The sequence below is a fragment of the Anolis sagrei genome, chromosome 1 (genome assembly GCF_037176765.1).
Source record: "Anolis sagrei isolate rAnoSag1 chromosome 1, rAnoSag1.mat, whole genome shotgun sequence".
NCBI lineage: Eukaryota > Metazoa > Chordata > Lepidosauria > Squamata > Dactyloidae > Anolis > Anolis sagrei.
In genome coordinates, this window is record NC_090021.1 from 315,568,896 (window position 1) to 315,594,660 (window position 25,765).

General features: G+C 39.6%; 1 protein-coding gene across 1 annotated transcript in view; it reads right to left on the minus strand.

Moving 5' to 3' along the window:
- Positions 1-25,765, minus strand: part of CATSPERB (cation channel sperm associated auxiliary subunit beta) — a 58,425-nt gene that overhangs the window by 6,476 nt on the left and 26,184 nt on the right. The window contains exons 16-23 of the mRNA XM_067462966.1: positions 25,276-25,421; positions 22,926-23,122; positions 16,556-16,882; positions 14,597-14,736; positions 12,541-12,750; positions 10,114-10,224; positions 9,382-9,492; positions 6,309-6,447 (exon numbers count right to left, since the gene is read on the minus strand). Of these exons, the coding sequence (XP_067319067.1) occupies positions 6,309-6,447; positions 9,382-9,492; positions 10,114-10,224; positions 12,541-12,750; positions 14,597-14,736; positions 16,556-16,882; positions 22,926-23,122; positions 25,276-25,421 (1,381 nt within the window). The remainder of the gene's footprint in view (positions 1-6,308; positions 6,448-9,381; positions 9,493-10,113; positions 10,225-12,540; positions 12,751-14,596; positions 14,737-16,555; positions 16,883-22,925; positions 23,123-25,275; positions 25,422-25,765) is intronic.

Genomic DNA, 25,765 nt, shown 5'->3' on the forward strand with positions numbered 1-25,765 from the left:
CTTTAAATCTTAAGCTTATTTTTTTCCCTCTTGCTGCCATTAATGTAAATAAACCTATTAGGTGTTTTTTTTCGTTCTCTCAAATTTTCTTCTAAAATTCTTGTTCTTCCTTTGGATTTTTGTACTTGATGCATTTTTCATGTTTATACTCATCTGGGTAAGTGATTATTTTACTTCTTTCAATACTGTCTTTACTCTGTCTTTAATTTCTTCTCCTATTTGAATTATTTGATCTCTCATTGTTTGGATCTCTTCCAAAAAATCTGGTTTAAATCTCCAATTTTGATTAGTATTTCCATTTGATTGACGTTCTTCTTTTATAATTTTGCTTTTCCAGTCTATTCACTCTTGATTTTGTCATAGTTGTTCAATGTAATCTTTGTCTCAACTTTCAAACCAGGCAATGGCTTATGGAGTTTTATTAGTGTGCTATGGATTTTCAGGCCACAATAACTTATTCTGATAATTTCCAGCAATTATTAGTTATCCCTTCTTTCAAACAATTCAATTGGTTGTAGTCCTTCACTTCCTTGTGTTCTATATTTACACTCTTGTATCTTGTATTGATACTGGGCAACACGCAGGCCCCTGCTTTCAAGCTGATCTGACCCGCAGCAGGGAGTTCCGCAGTTCCAAAATGTCTGGTTGGGCCAGCATCGATGGGACTGTGGCCACAGCAGCAGCCTCAACTGAAAGTCATTTTTCTGCTTTCTTTCTTTCCCCTACCCTAACATTGTAACCAATCCCCCAATAAAAGTATCCTTTAATTGTAACTTTCCTGCTCTCCATAGTGATATATTGTGTCCCTTTTATTGCCTCTAAGCAGCTCCTTTTCCGAGCCGCAGATCACTGCCGGCTCGCCTGGGATGCTCTTATAGCGTTCCGGGGAGGCCGAAATTGCGTTCCTCTGAACTGCAGATACAGAACCCATTGGGCCTCCATATCCGCAGATCAACGGATCGACTCCAAACTGGTGCCATTCTTCTCCTAGACAAATTCTAAGACTAACTGCTATCTTGCTTTTTACATTATGGACCCCTGCACCCCGGGAATAACCAGTTTTCAACCAAAAACCTCATATGGAAACCAGCTGACTGCGATCCATGGCTCCATGCTGCAACATTGTTCCTGCCTCCATCTCGATGGTGTCCAGAAGCCTGTCGACCCAGGGAACCTGCTGCGGTCACTCCTTGGGACTCCCGGACTGCAGACAAGCCATCCTGGTCCTTAGAAGTGATTGGATTTATAGTTTCCTCCTCCATAATGAAAGGATTCCGACCCTCAGTGTTCACAATGATCCCAGTATACACTCCATGGACTCTTATGGACATATTCCCCCCTTCTGGAAGGCCGAAACTAAGACAAGTCAAACCCGCATTTTGGACTTTAGGAGAGCTGATTTCCAAAAAATGAAGGAAACGCTGAGCAGCATTCCGTGGACACAGATACTAAAAGACAAGGGAGTTACGGATGGATGGGAATTTCTCAAGAGTGAAATACTCAAGGTGGAATTGCAAACCGTGCCAACAAAGAGAAAAAACAGGACAAGTGCAAAGAAGCCAGAATGGATGTCAAAAGAACTTCTAACTGTGCTAAGACACAAAAGAGACATGCACAAGAAGTGGAAAAAGGGAGAAATCACCAAAGAAGAATTCAAACAAATAGCCAACACCTGTAGGGAAAAGGTCCGCAAGGCTAAAGCACAAAATGAGCTCAGGCTTGCCAGGGACATTAAAAACAATAAAAAGGGCTTCTATTCTTATGTCAGTAGAAAAAGGAAAAACAAGGAGGCGATAGGACCTCTTCGAGGAGAAGATGGGGCAATGCTGACAGGGGATAGGGGAAAGGCAGAACTACTTAATGCCTTCTTTGCCTCGGGCTTCTCACAAAAAGAGAGTCTTCAACCTCAGCAAGATGGAGTGGATGAGGGATTGGAGGACATCCAACCTCAAATTGGGAAAGAAGTCATCCAGGAATACCTGGCCGCTCTTAATGAATTCAAGTCCCCAGGGCCAGATCAACTACACCCCAGAGTATTGAAGGAACTAGCGGAAGTCATTTCGGAACCATTGGCAACCATCTTTGAGAGTTCTTGGAGAACGGGAGAAGTTCCAGCAGATTGGAGGAGGGCCAATGTGGTCCCAATCTTCAAGAAGGGAAAAAAGGATGACCCAAACAACTACCGTCCGGTCAGCCTCACGTCAATACCGGGCAAGATTCTGGAAAAGGTTGTAAAGGAAGCGGTCTGCAAACACTTAGAAACAAATGCAGTCATCGCTAATAGTCAACATGGATTTATCAAAAACAAGTCATGCCAGACTAATCTGATCTCTTTCTTCGATAGAGCTACAAGCTGGGTAGATGCGGGGAATGCCGTGGATGTAGCGTACCTGGATTTCAGTAAGGCCTTCGACAAGGTCCCCCATGACCTTCTGGCAAGGAAACTAGTCCAATGTGGGCTAGGCAAAACTACGGTGAGGTGGATCTGTAATTGGTTAAGTGGACGAACACAAAGAGTGCTCACTAATGCTTCCTCTTCATCTTGGAAAGAAGTGACAAGTGGAGTGCCGCAGGGTTCCGACCCGGTCCTGTTCAACATCTTTATTAATGACTTAGATGAAGGGTTAGAAGGCATGATCATCAAGTTTGCAGACGAAACCAAATTGGTAGGGATAGCCAATAGTCCAGAGGACAGGAGCAGAATTCAAAACGATCTTGACAGATTAGAGAGATGGGCCAAAACTAACAAAATGAAGTTCAACAGTGACAAATGCAAGATACTCCACTTTGGCAGAAAAAATGAAATGCAAAGATACAGAATGGGTGACGCCTGGCTCGAGAGCAGTACGTGTGAAAAAGATCTTGGAGTCCTCGTGGACAACAAATTAAACATGAGCCAACAATGTGATGTGGCGGCAAAAAAGCCAATGGGATTTTGGCCTGCATCAATAGGAGCATAGTGTCTAGATCTAAGGAAGTAATGCTACCCCTCTATTCTGCTTTGGTTAGACCACATCTGGAATATTGTGTCCAATTCTGGGCACCACAATTCAAGAGATATATTGACAAGCTGGAATGTGTCCAGAGGAGGGAGACTAAAATGATCAAGGGTCTGGAGAACAAGCCCTATGAGGAGCGGCTTAGGGAACTGGGCATGTTTAGCCTGAAGAAGAGAAGGCTGAGAGGAGATATGATAGCCATGTATAAATATGTGAGAGGAAGCCACAGGGAGGAGGGAGCAAGCTTGTTTCTGCTTCCTTGGAGACTAGGACGCGGAACAATGGCTTCAAACTACAAGAGAGGAGATTCCATCTGAACATTAGGAAGAACTTCCTGACTGTGAGAGCCATTCAGCAGTGGAACTCTCTGCCCCGGAGTGTGGTGGAGGCTCCTTCTTTGGAAGCTTTTAAGCAGAGGCTGGATGGCCATTTGTTAGGGGTGATTTGAATGCAATATTCCTGCTTCTTGGCAGGGGGTTGGACTGGATGGCCCATGAGGTCTCTTCCAACTCTATGATTCTATGATTCTCATGAGTTTCTTGAACTTTTTATTAACTTTTGCCAACTTTTGGAAAACTTTTCGAACTTTGGGAACTTTTTTCCTCCCCATGAACTCTTGCTGTGCTTCATGGACTTTCAATGGACTTTGGCAGGAAGGAAGGGCTGATATTATTTCCTTTTCCTACTATATGAATTTATCCCCTATGATCCCCTGTATGCCCCCCTTCCTTATATCCCTATATGAAAGATAAAGAAATGTCACCTTCTCATGAACCCAGCATCTCAAGAAGCCTTCTTTGGGAAGCCTTCTCTTGGTTCCTGAACCAGCTAATCCCTGAACAAAAGGACTCACCGAGAACACTTTGCATAACTGAAACAATAAATGACTCTACTTCCCAGTCTTCGTAGAGCCAAAGGGCTAGCCCATCTGGGAGATGGATCCTATGGACAATTCAGTAATCTCTCACAAAGGGTGTTTGGTCACCTCAGTCTCCTTCCATTGTGTCAATTCCTCTGGCTGATACTGATCCAAGATACCATCAACAGATCCCATATCCAGGACCTAAGGACAACAAAGAGGCTGACTTCCTAGTCAGTCAAAGAAATATCTCCAGAAGCCAAAAACAATAGCCAGGCTGGCTTGAGAGCTTAAGAAAAGCTATCGCCAGCAATTATACTACGGGTATTTTTTAAGTAAGGTCCGTTGGAACATAAGTACACAACGAAAGTTTATTTCAAAAAAGTAAATTTATTTTCAGAAAGTACATACTTCACTCTATTTTTCGACATAGTTGCCAAGTTTGTTCAAACACTTATCATACCTCTGAACCAATTTTAAAATACCCTCTTCATAAAAACTTGCCACCTGCTCCGATAACCAAGTCGTCTGTAATCAAAGAAGGGCGACCGGAGCGGTCCTCATCATGGACGTTGTCACGGCCATCTTTGAATTGTCGTACCCACTTACGCACTTTGCTTTCACCCATAACAGTATCACCATACACTTCACAAATCTGTCGATGAATTTCTGCAGCAGGCAGGTTCCTTGCTGACATTAACCGTATCACTGAGCAAACCTCATATGCGGAGGGTGAGTTGATAGTCTTAAACATTTTTAAAGCACAGAACAGAACCGTACAGGTTAGCTAAAGAGTGGAAACTGAGCAGTTGTTCCCGAGGCATGCCAGTACACGATGCATGCGCTCGTTGCAGTATGCACGCGAACTAATAGTGTCTACAACAAAATGGACCTTACTTAAAAAATACCCTTCGTACAAACATTAGTCATTAATCTTATCATCTTCTCCTCCCAGTTCATTGTTTCCCGCCCGGACCGCCTCCTCCTTCCCCATTGGCCAAGAGACCAAAGCGCCGCTGGCTCCCTCATTGGCTAAGGCGCGGCTAAGCTGGCCGCACCTCCCAGCTAGCTGATGACTCCAACCAATCAGCACGATGCCAGCAAGGAGGGCAGGAGCGGGAAATTTCAATTTTGACAGCTCTGTATTTCCTATAAAAACTGTAATATTTCCCCTTGCATGTTATGTCGGCTTTGGCAAACGATTGCAGTTTGACATCCGCTCCAGCTGGAGCAAAATAAACAACTCGGTAGCATTTTCTTCAACTTTGGTGAGATTTATTTGGGAAACTTTAGGGAAAAAATCTTTTTGCATGCTTCTTTCTCGCCAGGGTGAATGGATCCTCTTTGGTGGATCTGGCCGGCCTCTGTCTTCAAGGCAAGGCCCTCCAAATTTGTGCTCGATATCATTATGCTCTTAAGTGTTATTTATTTCACTTTGTGTAAGTACAGCATAGATGCAACCTTATAGACATTAATTGACTTGATTTCTTTATCTGCTATCTCTATCAGCTCAACTTTATCTTTTTGAACATGCTCTTTGTTTATTCAGCTTGTGTTCTTGGCAGCAGATGTAGACCAAACAAAACAGGACACTGGTATTAAGTAAGTTTTCCAAGGTCCCCCATTGATTGTACATGCACCACGCAAATTGGTACAATAAAACCAATTCTCCAACTCGTCCTTTTCAACTTCCCTCAATCTAGGGGAGATTTTCCACTATTTAACAGTGGTTGTTTTGCATCAAACACCTCATTTTGCTTCTCCTTTTCAGAGAATTGCAAGAAGAGGATTGCACTCCTCTGCCACCAGAATAGCAGCCCATTTATGTTTTAATATACATCTTATACACATAACTTAAATGTGATTTTATACAATGTATTTTAAATTTTTGTCCATGAAACAGTATTTGTATAGATTGAACCATCAGAAAGCAAAGGTGCTATCTTAGTTACCCATATGAATATTTTTGGATTTCAGAGTATTTCAGATTTCCAGATAAACTATTTCAAGAGTAAACCTGAAATAACAAATCCCACTTTTCACTGTAGAGATTTTTCCTTTTCTTGTAAAAAGAATTTATTTATTTATTATTTATTTATTTGATGCACTTATTAACCGCCATTCTCAGCCCATACGGGCGACTCATGGCGGTGTACAGTACACATATAAAAGACAATTACAAAAGCCAGTGTCAACAACATATAACTATACAACACTTACAGACTACACAAAATCCGCTTCGTCTCTTAGTGGAATCATAGCCAGTCTCATATTCCTTGTACCATTCCAGTTCTCATTACCGTATTGTCTCGGGGGTCGCATAACTATTATTGTACTGCCAGCACCCATCCCAAATTCCCACACCATTATAATGCTCTGATGTTACAATTATGTGCAACAATGTTTTTCAGACGGGAAGTGGATACTTCTGAACCTTTTCTATTCCTTACCTGAAACTCTCCAGTTTGTTCTATTGTTGACTTCTACAATTGTGATAAAATAAGGAGATGTCATGTTCTGAGATGTACCCTCATCCTCCACAGTAAAATAGAGTGGAAGTTTTAATACTGGAAATTTCATTCGCAGAGCCTAAAAATTAAAGTTAAATAGGTAAGATTTGTAATAAAACAATGTTACCAAAATGGTTATCACCTGTAATGCATGAATTTCAGTAAGATATCATGAATTTAAGTTCATATGTTATTCGGATTAGTTTTGCTAGAGAGGAGAATGCAACACTTTTGAAAAAAGTGATTCTGCTTCTAGTGAGGCCTCAATGATGCATTTGTTCTAGGGCTGACTTTCCATTGGACAGAGGACAAATTTAAACTAGCATCTCTCTGCAGAAGGTAGCAATTCCCACATTCCAAAGGAATGTGGACTCCTAAGGGTAGGTCTAAGAGTTTAGTTTCCTATTTAAGAACTGGTGAGAAATGAAAGGAGACTGTTTCAAAAGCAGCCTGAGTGTTCCTTCACCAAGCAGGAGGTCCCATATCAGAGCCACAGCAGTGAATCAAGGGAAGGCAAGTTACTGCCCATTGCAAAGGGCAAAGAAGCCTGTGTCTTTGAGGACATGGCAGCCTGGAAGGAGGCAGTGGGTTTGTCCAGCAAGAAAACAAAAGGGGGTGGGTGTCACCCTGGAGCAACTTCCCCGCATAGGCAATACATTTCAAAGTTGAAGAAAATGCCATACTGGCCTGAGTAGGATAAACAAAGGTCCCAGAACACAAGTTGGAATTGCAGTCTGTTAGAGTAGTCAAACTGGAGTCCTTGAGTCAAACCAATAGTTGTTTCAGAAGAGTAGAGAACACAGAGTTGTTACTGCTTTCGCAGACAAAAGGAACTAAGGCCTCAAGCCCTGCTGCCTGGCTTTATTACTGAAGTGGATGGGCGGGGCTGGGGTCCCTGGTTTGGCAAAAGCTTTTCAATAAGGATCCAAATCAGCTGCGTGGACACAGGAAATACCAAAGGTGTGGATTTCACAGTGACCACGCTGAAGAAGAGCACACGCAGTTGTATAATGCAAAAGAAAGCAAAGAAGTCTTAATGCAGACACAAACGCAAGTCTCTGATAAAGTCCAAAATAAAACAGCAGACTCACATCAGAAAACGGGCAATAACCAATAAATCCTTTGAAGCAGTTTCTCAAATGCATACTTGAAGCAAGTACAAATGGTGAGCAAAGGCATAAGCATCAGAGTCGTTTGTTACCAGTGAAAGCTAACTACTCCTGCTTCTGATTTATACCCTGAATTCAGCATGCAGGAGTTGCTAGGACAGTTTCTAATTACTTTAGTGTTTCTGGCAGCTATTCTAGCTGAACGGTGTCTTTGCTCTGTTTCCTTTTGCATTGCAGAAATGTGGGCACTTGCAAGACCTCATACTCTGATTTTAATTTCCCCTCTAATTCCTGAACACTTTTTGCTCCTCTTCCTCTTCTGAAGATGTGGAATCCCTAACAACTCATCCCAACCTGTCTGATGTTCCCTAATGCTGCCCTGCATTACAGCTTCTTAAACTATGGGTGGGGATACCCAATTAGAGTACCCATAATTGTATGTGAGATTTTAAATGTTTATATTGATAAGTTTTTAATTCCATGTTTTAATGTTAAATGATGTCATGTTTTATGAGTTCATTGATAATTGTATGTTGCTGTTGTTATGTTTGGTTTCTGTATGTGAAGCATTAAATTTTGCCATAATTATGTTGGAAACTGCTTTGAGTCCTCCGCTGGAGTGAGAAAAGCAGCATACAAGTGAAATAAATAAATAAATAAAATTTGGGGGTGGCTTTCTCTCCTGTATGCATGTGTCTCCCTGCCTTACCTTCTGTGTCCTGTACCTTTAAAGTCCTATATGATTTAAAACCAAGATGACTCGAAGAAAATGAACTTCCATATCTGTCAAGGATGCAGAGTCAATGACTTGACAGCAAAGTCAGTCAGGCATTGAAAGAATCTCTTTAATCTTTAAAGCAACAGGGAATACCGAGTTACACAGGCAGCTCACAAATACATCCAAAAGCAGTCTAAGGTCATACACGGGAGGTAGTCCAAATACAGTAGCAGGCAAAATACATTGTCCAAATATTCAGTCTGAGGTCAAAACACAGCTCACCAAAACTCCATATAGCATAACGCAGATCCAGGAATCTGAATCACTGGCTCACAGTATCCAAAATAATGATTGCTTCCAGCAGAAAACAATTGCTTCCTGAAGATCTTCCTTCTGCCTTAACTTACTTGTCCCTTCAGAGACCTGCTCCTGCATAGCAGTATCATTTTCAAGCAGGATCAACTGTTTTTCCGCCATAGGCTCTTCTTCAGCTACTGGTAGGCAAATCCCTTCCTCCTCCTCCTCCTGACCCACGGTCCAGACAATACCAATCTGCACCAGTATTGAGATCATATTTGCAGGCTCCTTTCTAAAGAACTCATCAGATGCAGTAAGAAGAGTGTCTTCTCCCTATTTCTCTCTGCTACTGGCACAGAGTCCCCTGGAGCCCATCACATGACGCAGGGCTATTTCCAGCAGGACTCTGTGGGGCTCTGTGACAAGAGCTTTATGGCAATGGAGCCCAAAGGGCCAGGTGTACACCTGACTCCTCACTGAAGAACAAAAGAGGAACCAAAGAGAAAGAGGGGACAGGTGGGGAAACTCTGTGGGAAGGCAGAGGATGGACCCCGGTGGGAGGGAACAGAGCCTGACATTTCTCTCCACTGCCCCACAATTTTCCCCACTGTCCCCCACTTAGGACTTTATCAGACAGGCAGAAGTAAAGTCCTAAGTGTCCCTACCAAAAAGCATGAGGTAATGCTTCTTGACTGTAGGATCTCTTTTATAAAATTGTCACTGCAGATAACTGTGTGTTAACTATCTCTCTGACACCAGGTGAACATTGTTTTTATTCACCAAATGTAATTGCTTATTATATTTGAGTATAATTGTCATTTTTGATTAAAAATACATAATTTTGTGTATATATACATTTTTTTCAAATTTTGTAGAATGTAGTTCTTACCTTCTCTTTACAATCTGAAAAGGCTACAGAAAATGACACCTTCATATTTGAAGTACATTTGCAATCAGCTCGCGTTGTCTTGTTAGCGCATTGCTTGTACTTTCCAGTAGCCTGTGGGGAAAATATGCAAAATAAGTGTGTTTCAATTTCTGCCATTATTCAGAAATATTAAGAATAAAGGATAAATACACAATGAAATTTTCTGTTTTATTTACACAGTAGAAATAACAGTACAAACAATATTTAATTTTAACTAATACTCAAGGTAAACATGATTTGACCTCTGACTAAACAGACGTTTCAAAATTTGTACATACGTTTCAAAGTATGCCCTAATCTCTATCCCAGTTCTATGAAGTATAGATAATTATATGGAATAGCAAATAGATTATTAAACCACGATTATCTGAGCATTCTGTGATGTCCCTTGAAGAATTTTATGAATACATATAACATTTTTTGCATGGAAGACCAACAGAGGTAAAGTCTGTAGAAGATGATAGCAGGTTGAATAGGCTTTGAGCCAAATTATATTAGGACAAAATGCATGCAAAACTTTGGGTCACACAGAAATAACATATGTTAAGTGAATTACAAAATTATTATTTTTATGAGATCTCTTTTGACTACATATTTTGATTGCGCATACATATGTGAAAAGCAGTTTTATAGGACAATCTTTTTTAAATGTCTGCAATCAAACATTTTACAGCAGTAGTTATTCTTACTTACTTTTGATCCTGAAAAATAGTCTCTCGTTCTGGGCTTGCTAGGGTCAACATTATAAAAATTTTCTGTGAGTGGAACAGCTATTCCCAGGACTGAAGGTGGTCTGTAGTTCACCTACATAAAAAGGAAAAGTGATTGAAAAAAATGACTGATGCTCTGTTTTATAACATTTTCTAACTTCAATTGTTTTTAGCAAAATTACTCTTATTTAACTGATGCTTAAAATATCTGCCAGACTTTACTTACAGGCATAGAATATCTTTCACATGCCACATCTGGGATATTCTTACTATCAGCTAGAAAGCTAAACTTGCCATTTTGTCTGGGTTACAGTAGAACATAGAACTCCCTTGTGGCAAAACATAGAAGTTTTGCCACAAGCTCTACAGTTTGCTACAATAACCTCTTTTCTAGGCACTTATTCTTTTTGTAAACTGTGTTATGTATATAGTTATATGGTGGCATAAATACTTAAAATAAATCATTATTTTCTGTAAGCTGTAATGCATGGGGTGGGGTAGAAAAAATGGGTGTGATGTGTTGTCAAAGGCTTTCATGGCCAGAATCCTCCTTAAGAAATGATCTATTTGGGTTGCTGTGAGTTTTCTGGGCTGTATGGCCATGTACCAGAACCATTCTCTCCTGACATTTTGCCCACATCTATGGCAGGCAAAATGTCAGGCGAGAACGCTTCTGGAACATGACCATCCAGCCTTGAAAATTCACAGCAACTCAATGGGTGTGATGCTAGGAGCCATTATGTCGAAATGGGAGTATGATCAACACTGAGGGCAACAATTTCTATAGACATTGGAATGAAGATACAGATGAAGCAGGGACCAGTCATATTGAAATGGAGGAAGGATAAGGCATTGGTTTATCTCATCATCCTCCTATAACCTTTATATATTTCCAGACAGATGATGATGATGATGATGATGATAAACTTTATTTATATTCTGCCCTATCTCCTCTGGGGGACTCAGGGCAGATTCTAACAAGCAAAAAGGCAAATATTCAATGCCTCAATAAAAGTAAATACAAGTATAAAAACCCAAAATAACCCCACATAAAGAGCAACTTAAGCATAATTTCGCTGTATCTTATGAGAAACAAACCAAGTTAAAGACTTTGTGTTGCTATTGTTGTTGTTATACAACTTGAATTCGTTTCTGACTTATGGTGACTCTAAGGCAAATTTGTCAAAGATTTTTCTTGGCAACATTGTTCAGGGAATTTGCTTTTGTCATTCTCTGAGTTTGAGAGAGTGTGACTTTCCCAAGGTTACCCAATGGGTTTCCATTACCACCGAGGATTCAAATCCCACCCTCCAGAGTTGTAATCCAATCACACCACAATAGCGCTTTATTAAAATATATAGCGAGCCAAAAATAACTATGAATATCCTGTAACATTGCATGAAAACAACATTTCTTCCAGTCAGGAGGCACAAAAAGATAAATAATTCATGTAGAATCCCAAACAGTGAGTTCATTTGAGGTTGGATAATTTCTACTCTTTAATAATTTGTAGCTATTTAAGTAAAAAAAAAAAAACCAAGGGAAACAAGAAGTGTGCATCCACAATCTGAAGTTTGGAAAACACTATCATTAATTTGGCATTACAGTTCCAATTTGAGAGGTCTAATTACAAAGATAAAAACATCTATTTACGTATTTATTTTGTCATCTTTTCTGAGTTTTGTTAAAGCAAACGATTTTTTTCCGTGTCAGGAGCGACTTGAGAAACTGCAAGTCGCTTCTGATGTGAGAGAATTGGGCGTCTGCAAGGATGTTGCCCAGGGGATGCCCAGATGTTTTGATGTTTTACCATCATTGTGGGAGGCTTCTCTCATGTCCCTGCATGGGGAACTGGAGCTGGCAGAGGGAACTCATCCACGCCCTCCCTGGATTTGAACCTCCAGCCTGTTGGTCTTCAATCCTGCTGGCACAAGGGTTTAACCATTGTGCCAGCAGGGGCTCCAAAACAAATATGTACCTGCATGGAGAGCTGGAGCTGACATAGGGAACTCATCCACGCTCTCCCCGGATTCGAACCTCCAGCCTGTCGGTCTTCAGTCCTGTCAGCACAAGGGTTTAACCCATTGCGCCACCAGGGGCTCCAAAACAAACAAACAAAATGTACTAGAGAAACTGGGGGAATGGTGATACATACGCCGTGAGGAGAGGCGGGTAAGAAATAAAATTATTATTATTACTATTAGGTATTATTGATATTATTATATCAATTCCACAAATCACGGTTATGTTAGCTGGACTCTAATGTCTTGTTTGTTGACTTGGCCTTGAAATTATGTATTTTGCGGTGGCATATTACATCATTCCATCTTTGCTGTTTGCCTGCCTAGAGCTTTTAGGAAAGATCAGCAATGAAATGAACCATCTGGCATACAAAGTTCAGGATCCTTACCGGCAGGTTCTTTAAAAGTCTAGAACCTTCTGTGGTATTGTGCTTATAAACAGATCCATTAGATAGCCAATCCTCTTCCTTGATTTCAACAGGCAGAACATAGTGCATTGTTTTAAGATAGGAGCAGGAATTCTTCATAGTTAAGATTATAGTTGTGACATCACAAATAAGGGACGCATACCTAATTATCACAGCGATTGAGGTTTTACCCTAGGGATATTTATTAAAGCATAAAATTAAGTTATTTCCAACATGAATGAACAATTAACTCCACCTTCCCCTGCCCATCGCCACACAGATTAAAGTAATACCTTAATGCTGATTTGACCACATTGTATATATGAAAAATATATAACAGAGAAAGTTCCAGATACAGTTTTTCTTTGAGATCATTCAAAACATATTATTTCACAAATATCTAATCCATGTGAATATTTTAATATATTTATCTACTACACTACTACATACTTACCCATGCAAGACAACATTCCTAATCCAACTCAATTTAGCTGTGAAATGGTCTTAGTGGTATTAGTTGAATAAGAAAGGGTTCTTTTCATGGTTATCTGCACAGTAACACAAACGAATTCTGGATCTGTACAACACTTTCTTCTATTGCTAATATTTTTTACAGGAGCCCCACTGCCATCAACTATGCATGTTCAAAGGGGTTTTGTTATTTCCACAGAGTTGCTAGACCATCCAGTTGCAAGAAAACTAAGAGCATCTAGCACTTCCTATGACAAAAGTGAGGAGGAAGCTGAGTTGTGTATATATACAAAATAACACCGGACAAAACAATTAACCTGTTCTTCACTGTAGCTTATCTATATCCATGTGAATGAGAAACAAATGAGTACCTTTAAGGTTGCACATGAAGCTAAATACTTCATCAGATGGTCTTCTGCTCTGCAGAAATGGGAGCCCCACGGAAACCATCAAATGATGTAAAGGGACTCGGTGGGGTTTCATTTTTGCAGCACATGGAAACGGAACATGAAGATGGTCTTCAGGAATTGGGTGTTATGCAAACTACTGAATGAAGAATGAGGAGTAAAGCAGGGGAAATGATGGGGTAAGACGCAAACAGTACGTGGTATGGCTGGCCATCCCACAAGACATGGAAAGCTGGGAGGGAACGGGATGACCTGGTTCCCTATGCTTCCCCCTGCTAAATGTGATGACGATCTATCAGCCTAAGCAGTGTTATCTAATCAGTAATGGTGCAAACACGTGAAACTGAAACCATGTAGTTTCATGCCTTAATCCGTATCCTTTTGTGAGGAAAATAATGAAGATAACTGACCCAGGTGGGACATGCAGGCAGAAGCTCAACCTGTCCCCTTCCCCAGTCAGATTCAGCAGTCCCAGAACAGGGAGAAGAGCCAAACTTTGAAGCAGTTAAACTTAATCTGCTGGAAAAGATTTGACAGCTAAATTAGCTGACAGAATTTAAGATACAACTGAAGACCTACCTTTTCTGGCAGGCTTACACAGTATGTTATTATTTGTCTCATGTATTTTAACTTTCAATGTATGCTTTTATTGAACGTATTCTATTATGATGATGCCGTGTTTAAATTGTGCTATAACCCACCTTGAGCCATAAAGAGAGTTGGGTAATAAAATTACTATTGTTAAATTATTATTATTATTATTATTATTATTATTATTATTATTTATTAAACCAAGGTTCTCCCCACCAATTTGGGCAATAAGAAATCTATTAGTGTAATTTAGTAAGTCTCCTGATAGCAATCCATCCCACTGCAACTAGAATATAGGTAGTTTAATCCTTGTGTATTCCGATAATTATATCATATCAATCCACAGAACCTGTCAACCTATAGGCTTAAATTTGCTTCCATGCTAATTCTATACTCTCAGACTGCCTCTAAAATAAATGTAACTACAGATTAACAACATAACTTACCAACCTACAATTTTCAGAATGTTGTTACAGAAGACATTGTAAACTAGTCTGGATCAATGTGCTGGGGTGTTACATTTATTTATATTATATCAAGACATCTTGAAAAAGTTTGGTATTTGTTACCTTTTCGAAAAATCTACTCTGAACAGTGATATGAATTACATAACTATCACTGTCGTCCCAGTAATCCGTTGTATCCACATCCAGGAGAGTTGGCCTTCCAACTACTACCCTCATTAGTTGCCTATGGAATACCTGATAGGCTGTGAAATGAGACAATGAAGATAGTGCTTATTTCCTCTCTTTCTTTTCCCTTGGAAAACATTGTACAAGAAAAATATGTTCTGGGAGTACAATCAGAACAAAAATAGTTAAATATTTTGACTAATTCCAATGTAAATTTCTATCGTATTTACTGGTATAGGAAAGCATATTAAAATGCTATAGGGATTAAAAACTCATGTTTATGTGGTTGGCTATAACTACAACCTGAATGTCAATATGATATCCACCTGCTATAAAATATCTGATCAGAATCAAATAGTGAGATTGGTACTGCTTCTGTCAGTAGAACTATGAGACCATTTATGCCCCAAACTGCTCAACACACTGGGAAACCCACATTTGAGGACCCACATTTTGCACATATGAGGTAAAGGATGGAAAGTTTCGTTGAACAAACAGTCAGGCACTTGCAAGCTGTTGGATTTATGTTGAAAGGCATTTAAGCTACTTTTAAATAGGATCCCGCTATCCGGTATTATTTTTGAGAATTCATAAAGAACAGCTAGTCTCAGAAGATTGAAGCAGAAGAATACATATTACTCATATATATAAGTATAAGCCAGGGATTTTTTTGGTGGAACATCCCCCCCCCCCCCCGAGTTTATCATCAAGTCAAGGTTATTTATTATTTTACTCTGTTATTATTATTTTTATTACATTTATTATTTTACTCTAATAATAGTAATAATAATAATTGCATTTACATTATTTTACTCTATTTATTATCATTACTCTATTATTATTATTATTATTATTGTTATTATTACATTTCCACTCTATTTTTATTATTTTATTACATTTATTATTTTACTTTATTATTATTGGAAGATATGTAAGCACATTTACATTGAAGAAGGTTATAATAATGGTTTAATCAGTGTTGGATAGACTTATCTTAAATTACAGTTTTACAAAAATATTAAATAACATTTAACCTACTGAGGCCTCAATTAATGTAATTTTATTAGTATCTATTTTTATTTTGAAACTTACCAGTAGCTGCTGCATTTCCCATCCTTGACTTATACTCGAGTCAATGTGTTTTCCCAGTTTTTTGTGGTAAAATTAGATGCCTCGGCTTATATTCAGGTCGGCTTATACTCAAGTATATATGATATACCTCCCTTGTAACATGTGAACAACTACTGGATTGATGGCTAATGCGATTTTCCTTGCAAAATGTCCAAACAGTAAGTTGCTGACTCACTTCAAGCACTATTGAATGAAACTGTTATTCTTAATTCAGTTTTCATGCTCTAAGGGAAACTGTTTTGGTTCCCTTCTTGCTGAAAAAAGGGGGATGCGTTTGTGTGTGAATTTAATATTTCAAAATATAATTACAGGATTGCTAACAGGAACTGGGCAATATGTACATATATCAATGCATTTTGGTGCTGTTGAGTGTCATGATCATTTTTTTTAAAGATACAGGGGACTAGCATCAGGCCATGGAGTGCTGTAGGACATGTTGCCACTAACATCTGCACAGCCATATTGGGCTTGTATCGATTAAGTATATGCACAAAGACTGCATATAGTTTCTACAGGTCTTGTTAGGTACATACATGTAGTTGAGAAATATATTTGGCTGTATTTTTGATATCGTTAACAATGAACACTTACACTGAAAGTACAAGAAAAGCACATGAAGAGTTTTTCTTTACATATTATAAAAGACCGTTATGTCTGTTTGATAAAGACTAATGAATAATAATAATAATAATAATAATAATAATAATAAAGAAAGTAACAACAATAATAATAAGTAATAATAAAGAAAGAAATTGATTACCTTACCTACATTAACTGGGGTTACTCGGAATGAAAACTCTAGTTGTGATCCAATATCCAGGTATTTAATTGCATGGAGAGGTAAATCATCAAACTGTTGAATTGTATATCTACATATGTCAACAATAATTCTCCATTTTCTTCCATTCGTAGTGCCAAAATCATACAAAAACCATTGGTCAGGTGGAGTACCACGGCCTGTAACCACTTGATTAGGCATAACTGCATGTCCTAAAGTTTCAGTGTCACTCACAAATTGAATAATCAAGAAACTGCTCATTCCTGGAATCACTACTGTTTTCTCTACATCCGTTGGTCTAAATATGTTAGTAGCTGGAGATAAATATATTTTAAAAAAAATCAAAACACAGATTGCACAAAAACATGCATTCAACTTTCGACACTAATATAGATGTGTCTAATTTAAATGGAAAAAAAACCTGACTTACAGCCAACTCCACTTTGTCATCACATCAACTGAAATGAGGCAGCAGAGTTTTTCCTATTTCCTGTTCCCAAGTCTTCCCCTTTCTTGTTAATTAATTAATTAATTAATTACCAACATTTGTACCCTGTCCTTCTCAACCCCCGAAGGGGGCTCAGGGCAGCTTACATCAGCAACAAATCAATGTCAACACGTACAGAATACATACACAATATATCACAACATTGCACATTAAATAAAACCATTAAGTTAAAATCCATTTTAAAACATTATTAGCAACCATGTAATCAAATCCAATCCAATTCATCGTTCAAGGACTTTATCGGAGCCTGTCCATTGTCTGTTCACATAAACATTGCAATGGCTATCAAGCCTGCTCCCCAAATGCCTGGTCCCAGAACCACGATTTAAGCTTCTTCCTGAAGGAGAGGAGGGATGGAGCTACACAGGCAAATCATAAGTAGTCTCACACTAGAGCAGAGGGAACAGAAAAATTGCAACCATAGCTGGCAGGCACCTTGTTTTCCAAAATGAGGGATTTTAAAGATGAGAAAACCATTGACACTGTCATTCCAGCTACAGTATTTGCAAAATAAAATGCATGTGAGGCAAGAGGATATGCTGGTAGTAATGCAGCTACTAGTAAGGCTTTCCATATCAGGGCAAATTTTGCTGGGCAGACAGATGAAATATACCAAACAGCTACTGGGCACTAGCAATTGTGAGGGGTGGCACTGGTGGAAGATCTCTCAAGGGACAATGACAATGACATCATAGCAAATACTTGTCAATACTGTGTATAAGGAGGCCTGGTAAACCCCATTTCAGATTTCTTTACCATGTAAACTCTATGATGAGACGATCTAAGAAGAAACAAGAGAGAATGCCAGAAGATGAAACTATGAAGCCAAAAGGCATTTAGTGAACTACTGGGGGAAAGTAAAGGACAATTACAAATAGGACTGAGGCTAATGATGGTACTGGAGCTAAAAGGACTTACTATGGTAAGTACATTCTAAAAAGAGTTTGCCTTGCCTGCTACACAGTACTAGTAAATATTCTCTATGGTGCCACTGCTTCTGGAAGACTGGCGAAGTGGGTTAAACCGCTGAGTTGTCCACAGCTGCATGGTAGCTGTGGACACAGCTGCATGGTATACGGTACAGGCCAATGGATACTCCTGATCTCAGACATCAGGAGAGCGGTAAGACCAAGAACAAGCCACGAGAGTAAAGATGAAGATCCACCCAGAGGAAAAGTGTTCTTGCCATACATCAAGGGAACCACTGACCGCATAGGGAAGCTGACGAGGAAACACAACATACAAACAATCTACAGACCCACCAAGAAAATCCAACAAATGCTACGTTCAGCAAAGGACAAGAGGGATCCTCTCACCTCTGCAGGAGTCTACCGTATACCATGCAGCTGTGGACAAGTCTACATAGGGACCACCAAACGCAGCGCCCAAATACGAATCAAGGAACATGAAAGGCACTGCAGACTACTTCAACCAGAGAAGTCAGCCATAGCGGAGCACCTGATGAACCAGCCTGGACACAGCATATTATTAAAGAACACAGAAATGCTGGACCACTTCAACAACCACCATGTCAGACTACACAGAGAAGCCATTGAAATCCATAAGCATGTGGACAATTTCAACACAAAGGAGGAGACCATGAAAATAAACAAAATCTGGCTAAAGGTAAAGGTAAAGGTAGTCCCCTGACATTAAGTCCAGTCATGTCTGACTCTGGGGTATGGTGCTCATCTCCATTTCTAAGCCGAAGAGCCAGCGTTGTCCGTAGACACCTCCAAGGTCATGTGGCCGGCATGACTGCGTGGAGCGCCGTTACCTTCCCGCTGGAGCGGTACCTATTGATCTACTCACATTTGCATGTTTTCGAACTGCTAGGTTGGCAGAAGCTAGGGCTGACAGCGGAAGCTCACGCCTGGCTATCAGTATTAAAAAACTCTAAAATTACAACAGCAAAACAGCAGAGAGGAAACAACCAGGCACATCTTAACACCTCTCAACAAAACATTTTCCCAGGCTCAACCAGGCCTTCAAATGCTAATGAAGGTGGTCAGCTGAAACATTCACACCTAGCTTCAGCAGAGAAGAGCTCTGTGCCCCACCCTGGACATTCCACAGATATAGAAAACCCCTTTTTCCTAGTTTCCAACAGACCTCACTACCTCTGAGGATGCTTGCCATAGATGTAGGCAAAACGTCAGGAAGAATTGCCTCTAGAACATGGCCATATAGCCCGAAAAAACTCACAAGAACCTAGTTTAAGCCTTTGCATGCACAGGAAAAAATAAATAATAGGTTAAGACAAATATCTGGCCAAGTTGTATTTAAAGAAGAACTCCATGCAAATTGTATTTTTTAAATTTAGGTTAGTATGTTCTGGGATTAGAGCCACTGTGAGATTTTTACTGCTGTCTGTATCCTCATTAGAAAAATTTAATCTCAATTCCTGTCCCCAAGACAGCAGGAAGTGAGAGGAAATCTTCCCTTAGGAAAGGAAATTCACTGCTGGAATTGTTATCATGGAGAAAAGATATCCATTGAAGTTTTATGACCAATCCTTGTTTCCATGACAACCCAATGTTTTCAAAATCCAATTGTCACAGGGACAGAAAGTAAAGTAAAATCTCAGGGGCACAGACAGCAAAACAAATGTTATCCTTCCCTATGCCATCTAAAACTAAAAGAAAAATATATTTGGAGTTACATTTTAAAAATTGTACCTGTTCCAACTTACAAATTGAATTTAAAAACTAACATAATAACCTATTTTGTTCATAACGTGGGGACTATGTTTATGTTGTTTGTAATTATGCTATTCAATTTGGATTATTCTCTTTTCTTACATACTTTCTGAACCATTATGAGATTATAATGTCCATTTGTGCAAAAACATTACCACACAGAGCAATTGGGACTCCCCACCTACTACTTTTTAAAAGATATTTTCCCCACCCCCTCCCTAGTTTTGCACACACATACACTTCCAATACGTTTAAAAATGTCTTTTTTTCCTGGTAAGGGGATGTGCGGCTTCCTCATTAGGAAAATTGGACTTTCCAGACATAACTAATCACTGGCAGAGGAGAGTCAGCAGCTACTGTATCTGTCTGATCTGTCACCATGCCAGCTCTGTCTGCTTGTTTAAAATGACAGATTCTTGTAGCTTTTCCTGTCACATTTCCAGGTGTATGTGTTTTGTGTGAGTGTGTCTGTGAGAGAGGGAATGAGGACATTAGCATGTCATGTTATTATAGCCCTGTAATGAGACAGAGAGAATTTGGAACATAATTGGGGAAGGATCTGGGATGGAGGTACAATGTGCAAAGTTTTGGCTTCTCTGACAAGCCCCAGCTTCCGAGGGTGGGGGGTGATAGTGGAATTTTTTTTCCCATGGAGAAAAAAAGTTCAAAAATATTTGAGGACACAGAAATGCTCTAATAGCCACCATGTCAGGCTACACAGAGAAGCCATTGAAAAGCACAAGCATGTGGACAAGTTCAGCAGAAAGGAAGAAACCATGAAAATGAACAAAATCTGGCTACCATTATTTAAAAAAAACCTCTAAAATTATAACAATTAATAAAGACCAAGACTCTAAAACAGAGAACTCCTGACAATAAACAATCAGCTAATCACCTATCAACAAATGATTCCCCCAGCGGAAAGAAGCCAGACCTTGAAACTGCTAGGCCAATAAATGCTAATCAAGGTGGCCAATTGAAACATTCCCACCTACCTCCAACAGACAAGAGTTCTTTCTCCCACCCTGGACATTCCACAGATATAGAAAGCCCCTTTTTCCTAGTTTCCAACAGACCTCACAACCTCTGAGGATGCCAGACATAGATGCAGGTGAAACATCAGGAAAGAATGCTTCTGGAACATGGTAATACAGCCTGAAAAGCTTGCAACAACCCAGTGATTTCAGCCATGAAAACCTTCGACGATACACTGTCTTATAGTTACTTTGTCAATTGAAATACCCATCTCCTTCTCCTCCTTGCTTGACATCCCCCCCCCCAAAGGACACCCACTGACCACCCAAAATTATCATAAAATCACAACTGAACTTTCACAAAGGAAATCATAGTATAATAGAAACTGGAAAGGGGGTTATAAAAAGATTTGTTGTGCCAATGAAAAGAAACACTTATCTAATGGAATCCCATGAAAACAACATAATTTCAAATTTTGGACCCCGCCCTTCTCTACCCCCAAAGGGGGACTCATCATGCAATGAGCCCTAATTAAAGAAACTATTATCCTGATGCAATTGGGATTTGCTTGCCTAGTGCAATAAGGCTATCAGTTTGGATCCTTCTGACATGGAAGACACTGCTAGCAGTACTGCCACTATCAGCATAGCCTCTTGCCTCACAGGTGCACACAGCATGACTGTAGAAAGGTAGCGCCAAAAAAACCTTATCTTAAAACTCTTCACCATCATAGGCACTGGTTAATTCACCAACTTTTATCAGTTATTTTTCATTCTCATGCAGTCAATTTTTAAATTTATTTTTTCCATTGAATTTACAATTTTCTTTAATGTTAAGTTCTCAGTGAAATTTTAACCAGAAAGAAAGATTGAATACACAGAGGGATTCAAAGCCAAACTTTTAATCATAGAATCACAGAATCATTGAGTTGGAAGAGACCATGTGGGCCATCCACTCCAACCCTCTGCCAAGAAGCGGGAAAATAGTATTCAAAGCTCCCCCAACAGATGGCCATCCAGCCTCTGCTTAAAAACCTCCAAAGAAGGAGCCTCCACCACACTGCCGAACAGTTCTCACAATTAGGAAGTTCTTCCTAATGTTCAGGTGGAATCTCCTTTCCTGTAATTTGAAGCCACTGTTCCATGTCCTAGTCTCCAGGGCAGCAGAACACAAGCTGGTCCCCCTTCCCTATGACCTTCCAACACATATTTATAGATTGCCATCATGTTTCCTCTCAGCCTTCTCTTCTGCAGGCAAAACATGCCCAGCTCTTTAAGCTGCTCCTCATAGGGCTTGTTATCCAGACCCTTGATCATTTTAGTTGCCCTCTTCTGGACACATTCCAACTTGTCATCATATCCCTTCAATTGCAGTGTCTAGAATTGGACACAGTATTCCAGGTGTGGTCTGACCAAGGCAAAATAGATGAGTAGAATGATTTCCCTGGATCTATGTACTATATTCATTATTCAGGCCAAAATTCACATTGGCTTTTTTTACCGGCACATGGCATTGTTGGCTCATGTTTAACTTGTCCACAAGGACTCCCAAGATCTTCTTCACACATACTGCTATTGAGCCAGGCATCCCACATTCTGTATCTTTGCATTTTGTTTTTTTCTGCCTAAGGGCCTCATCAGACTAGAGAAAAAAATCCACTTAAAATCCAGTTTTTGTCTCCTGCAGAATTCTGGAGTTTGTAGTTTAGGGAGGAGTCTTTAACAACCTTCTGCAGGAGGCATAATCCGGATTTTAAGTTGATTTTTTCTCTAGTGTGATGAAGGTGACTTAGTATCTTGCATTTGCTCCTGTTGAACTTCTCTCTAATCTGTTAAGATCATTTTGAATTCTGCTCCTGTCTTCTGGGGTATTGGCTATCCCTCGCAATTTGGTGTCATCTGCAAACTTGATGATCATGCCTTCTAACCCTTCATCTAAGTCATTAATAAAGATGTTGAACAGGACTGGGCCTAATAATTCAGTATACTCAAAGTTGTCTATCTGGACTGAGGAATCTGTTACTTTCTGTTTCTCTTACAATTACATTTTAAATATCTCTCAAATGCAACCAGCCACACACACACACAAACTTTTGTAGAAACTTGTGCATTTTTGAGTTCTATTCAGAAAAACAAACAAAATTCTCACTAATTGCTCATCATGTGATCTACACACCTGAGGGGTCAAGCTGAAGGAGATATGGATCACCGGCAGTGACAGGGTCAAGAATAGTTAAAACATTTGATGTAGCAGGACTATCAGCTTTAGATTCAACAGGGAAGCGATCCAGTACATCTACAAGTACACATGATAATAAGTATCCAGTAATTGGCTTCCTGAATACCTTATTGATTACACCTGCTCCTCCTGGCCTAAATTTAAAAATATAAGAACATTTTATTATCTTGATAATTATATCAAAGTACATTTAAATGCATATAAATAAACAAAATGTAGACTTATGTCTCTCTTGTCTTTTACCATCCTAACACAACATGCAAATCCTAAATAGTCTATATGTATTTCTCATTGGTTTTGTTCCGTACTCTTCTTCTGTTATATCAGCAGGGAGAATTTGTTTAACTGAATCCAGAGGATGCCAAGCACTACCTTATGAGAAGAGGCAACTGGTTATTGTAATTTTTTTTAAACTTAAAATAGTGTCTTTATGGACCTAGATAAAGAAAACTAGATCCTAAAAATCTGACACTTGCCAGCTGCGCTATTGTGTGTGTTTTTGTTCTTTGTGGGTGCAGAATTTGTTACATAGTAGACTTCTCCAAATCCTGTCTTGTGCTATCCAACGTTGTGGATAACGAGACACAGAGTTTTCTCTATCTTTGTGATACATTTATTTTCTGATACATATTTTTCTCCTTCTGTGCCTGTGAAACTGTCTCTTTGTGAGTAGGGTCATACTGAGACCAGAGTTCTTTCTTTAAGAGAAAACTCATCTCCATGGAGCTTTTGGTCCACTGGGGATATGGGAGGAAAACGTTTTTACTTTGTATCTTGTAGGAATCATAGAATTGGAAGAGGCCATCCAGTCCAATCCCCTGCCAAGAAGCAGGAAAATTGCATTCAAAGTACCCCTGACAGATGGCCATCCAGCCTCTGTTTAAAAACCTCCAAAGAAGGAGCCTCCACCACACTCCGGGCAGAGAGTTCCACTGCTGAACAGCTCTCATAATCAGGAAGTTCTTCCTAATGTTCAGGAGGAATCTCCTTTCCTGTAGTATGAAGCCACTGTTCCACGTCCTAGTCTCCAGGGCAGCAGAAAACAAGTTTGCTCCCTCCTCCCTATGACTTCCCCTCACATACAAGGCTCTCATTATGTCTCCTCTCAGCCTTCTCTTCTGCAGGCTAAACATGCATAGCTCTTTAAGCTGCTCCTCATAGGGCTTGTTCACCAGACTCTTGATCATTTTAGTTGCCCTCTCTTGGACACATTCCAGCTTGTCAACATCTCCCTTAAATTGCGGTGCCCAGAACTGGACACAGTATTCCAGGTGTGGTCTGGCCAAGGCAGAATAGAGGGATAGCATGACTTGCCTGGTTCTAGACACTATATTCCTATTTATGCAGACCAACATCCCATTGGCTTTTTAAGCCAGTGCACCATATTGTTGGCTCATGTTTGACTTGTTGTCTCCAAGGACTCCAAGATCTTTTTCATGTGGCAGTCTGTTTAATCTCTAAAGACGGATCAGGACAAGAGTGAGAGCACAACCTGTGAGCTGCATGAGAACATTACACCCATTTTTGTGCAGTCCAAGACCCCCTAAAGCCACCCCACATTTTGACAGCAGCTATAATTTCCTTTCTATTAATTCTGGAAGAGAAAAAGATATTGTCCTGTGGTTATTCAGGGATGTATAGGATCAGAGGATGTCTTGGCATCATCTGGCATCAGAGAATCATTGTGGGTATGCATAATGGCGAATCTTGCTTTCTTTCTTCTTTCTTTCTGCTTCCTGGCTTATACCATACCCTAGTTTTAGTGTTTTCATATAATAGCTATTTTTCATGTACTCTTCAGTAGAACATCCTTTGGTGATGTAGATTATTATATTTAAAAATAAATAATATTCACAGACTACTTGGCCCCATACTATTCAAATTTTGAGAATCTGTTAAGTGCCAGCTGCAACTAGATCAGTGGTTCTCAACCTGTGTGTCCCCAGATGTTTTGGCCTTCAGTTCCCAGAAATCCTAACAGCTGGTAAACTGGCTGGAATTTCTGGGCAATGTAGGCCAAAAACACCTGGGGACACGCAGTTGAGAACCACTGAGCTAGGTACATACTCAACTTGAAGGCACTACGAAGAACATTTAGCAATCTGGATTCTATTTTCTGAAACTTCTGGAATCTGTTTCCTGCTAAGCATGGGCAGACAGTTTTAGCCTATGCTCCTTAAAATTGTAGTTTTAAAAGCTTGCACTGCTAATATTTGCCTCTGTGATGGTTTAAAAAAAATTAAACAACTGCTTATGACTTCTAAGACGAGTGGTTACTGGCATTTACCCATATTCTAATGCTTTGCCTATATGCAGGCGATTGAACATTGCATCAGGTACCGCTGGATTTAGTGACACGTGGTTACAAAAGACGATCTGTTCTTCAGTGATATACTGTACTGCCAAAGCAGCATTAAAGCCTAAATCATCCCCCTGGAATAAAGTGAGAAAACATAATTATTCAGTTTTATTGCATGCAATTAGCTCAGGATAAAAAAATTGAGCCATAAACCCATCAAGAATTTAAAAATAAGGTTTTTAAAAATGTATTAGTAGCCATAATTTAAATATATATTAAAACAGACATTTAAACGTTATTTTCATTTATTAATTCAGACATTTAAAATCCATTCATAGAGCTGTGGTCATTAGGGATTCCATCTCCCTAGTCTGAAATTCTTTGCCAGTTTCAAGTAGTAATGTAATACAAATGTGAGACAGGTTAGGGATTGTTTTTGTGTACCTCCTGCTGCACAGCCATTTCACTTCCTGTGTCA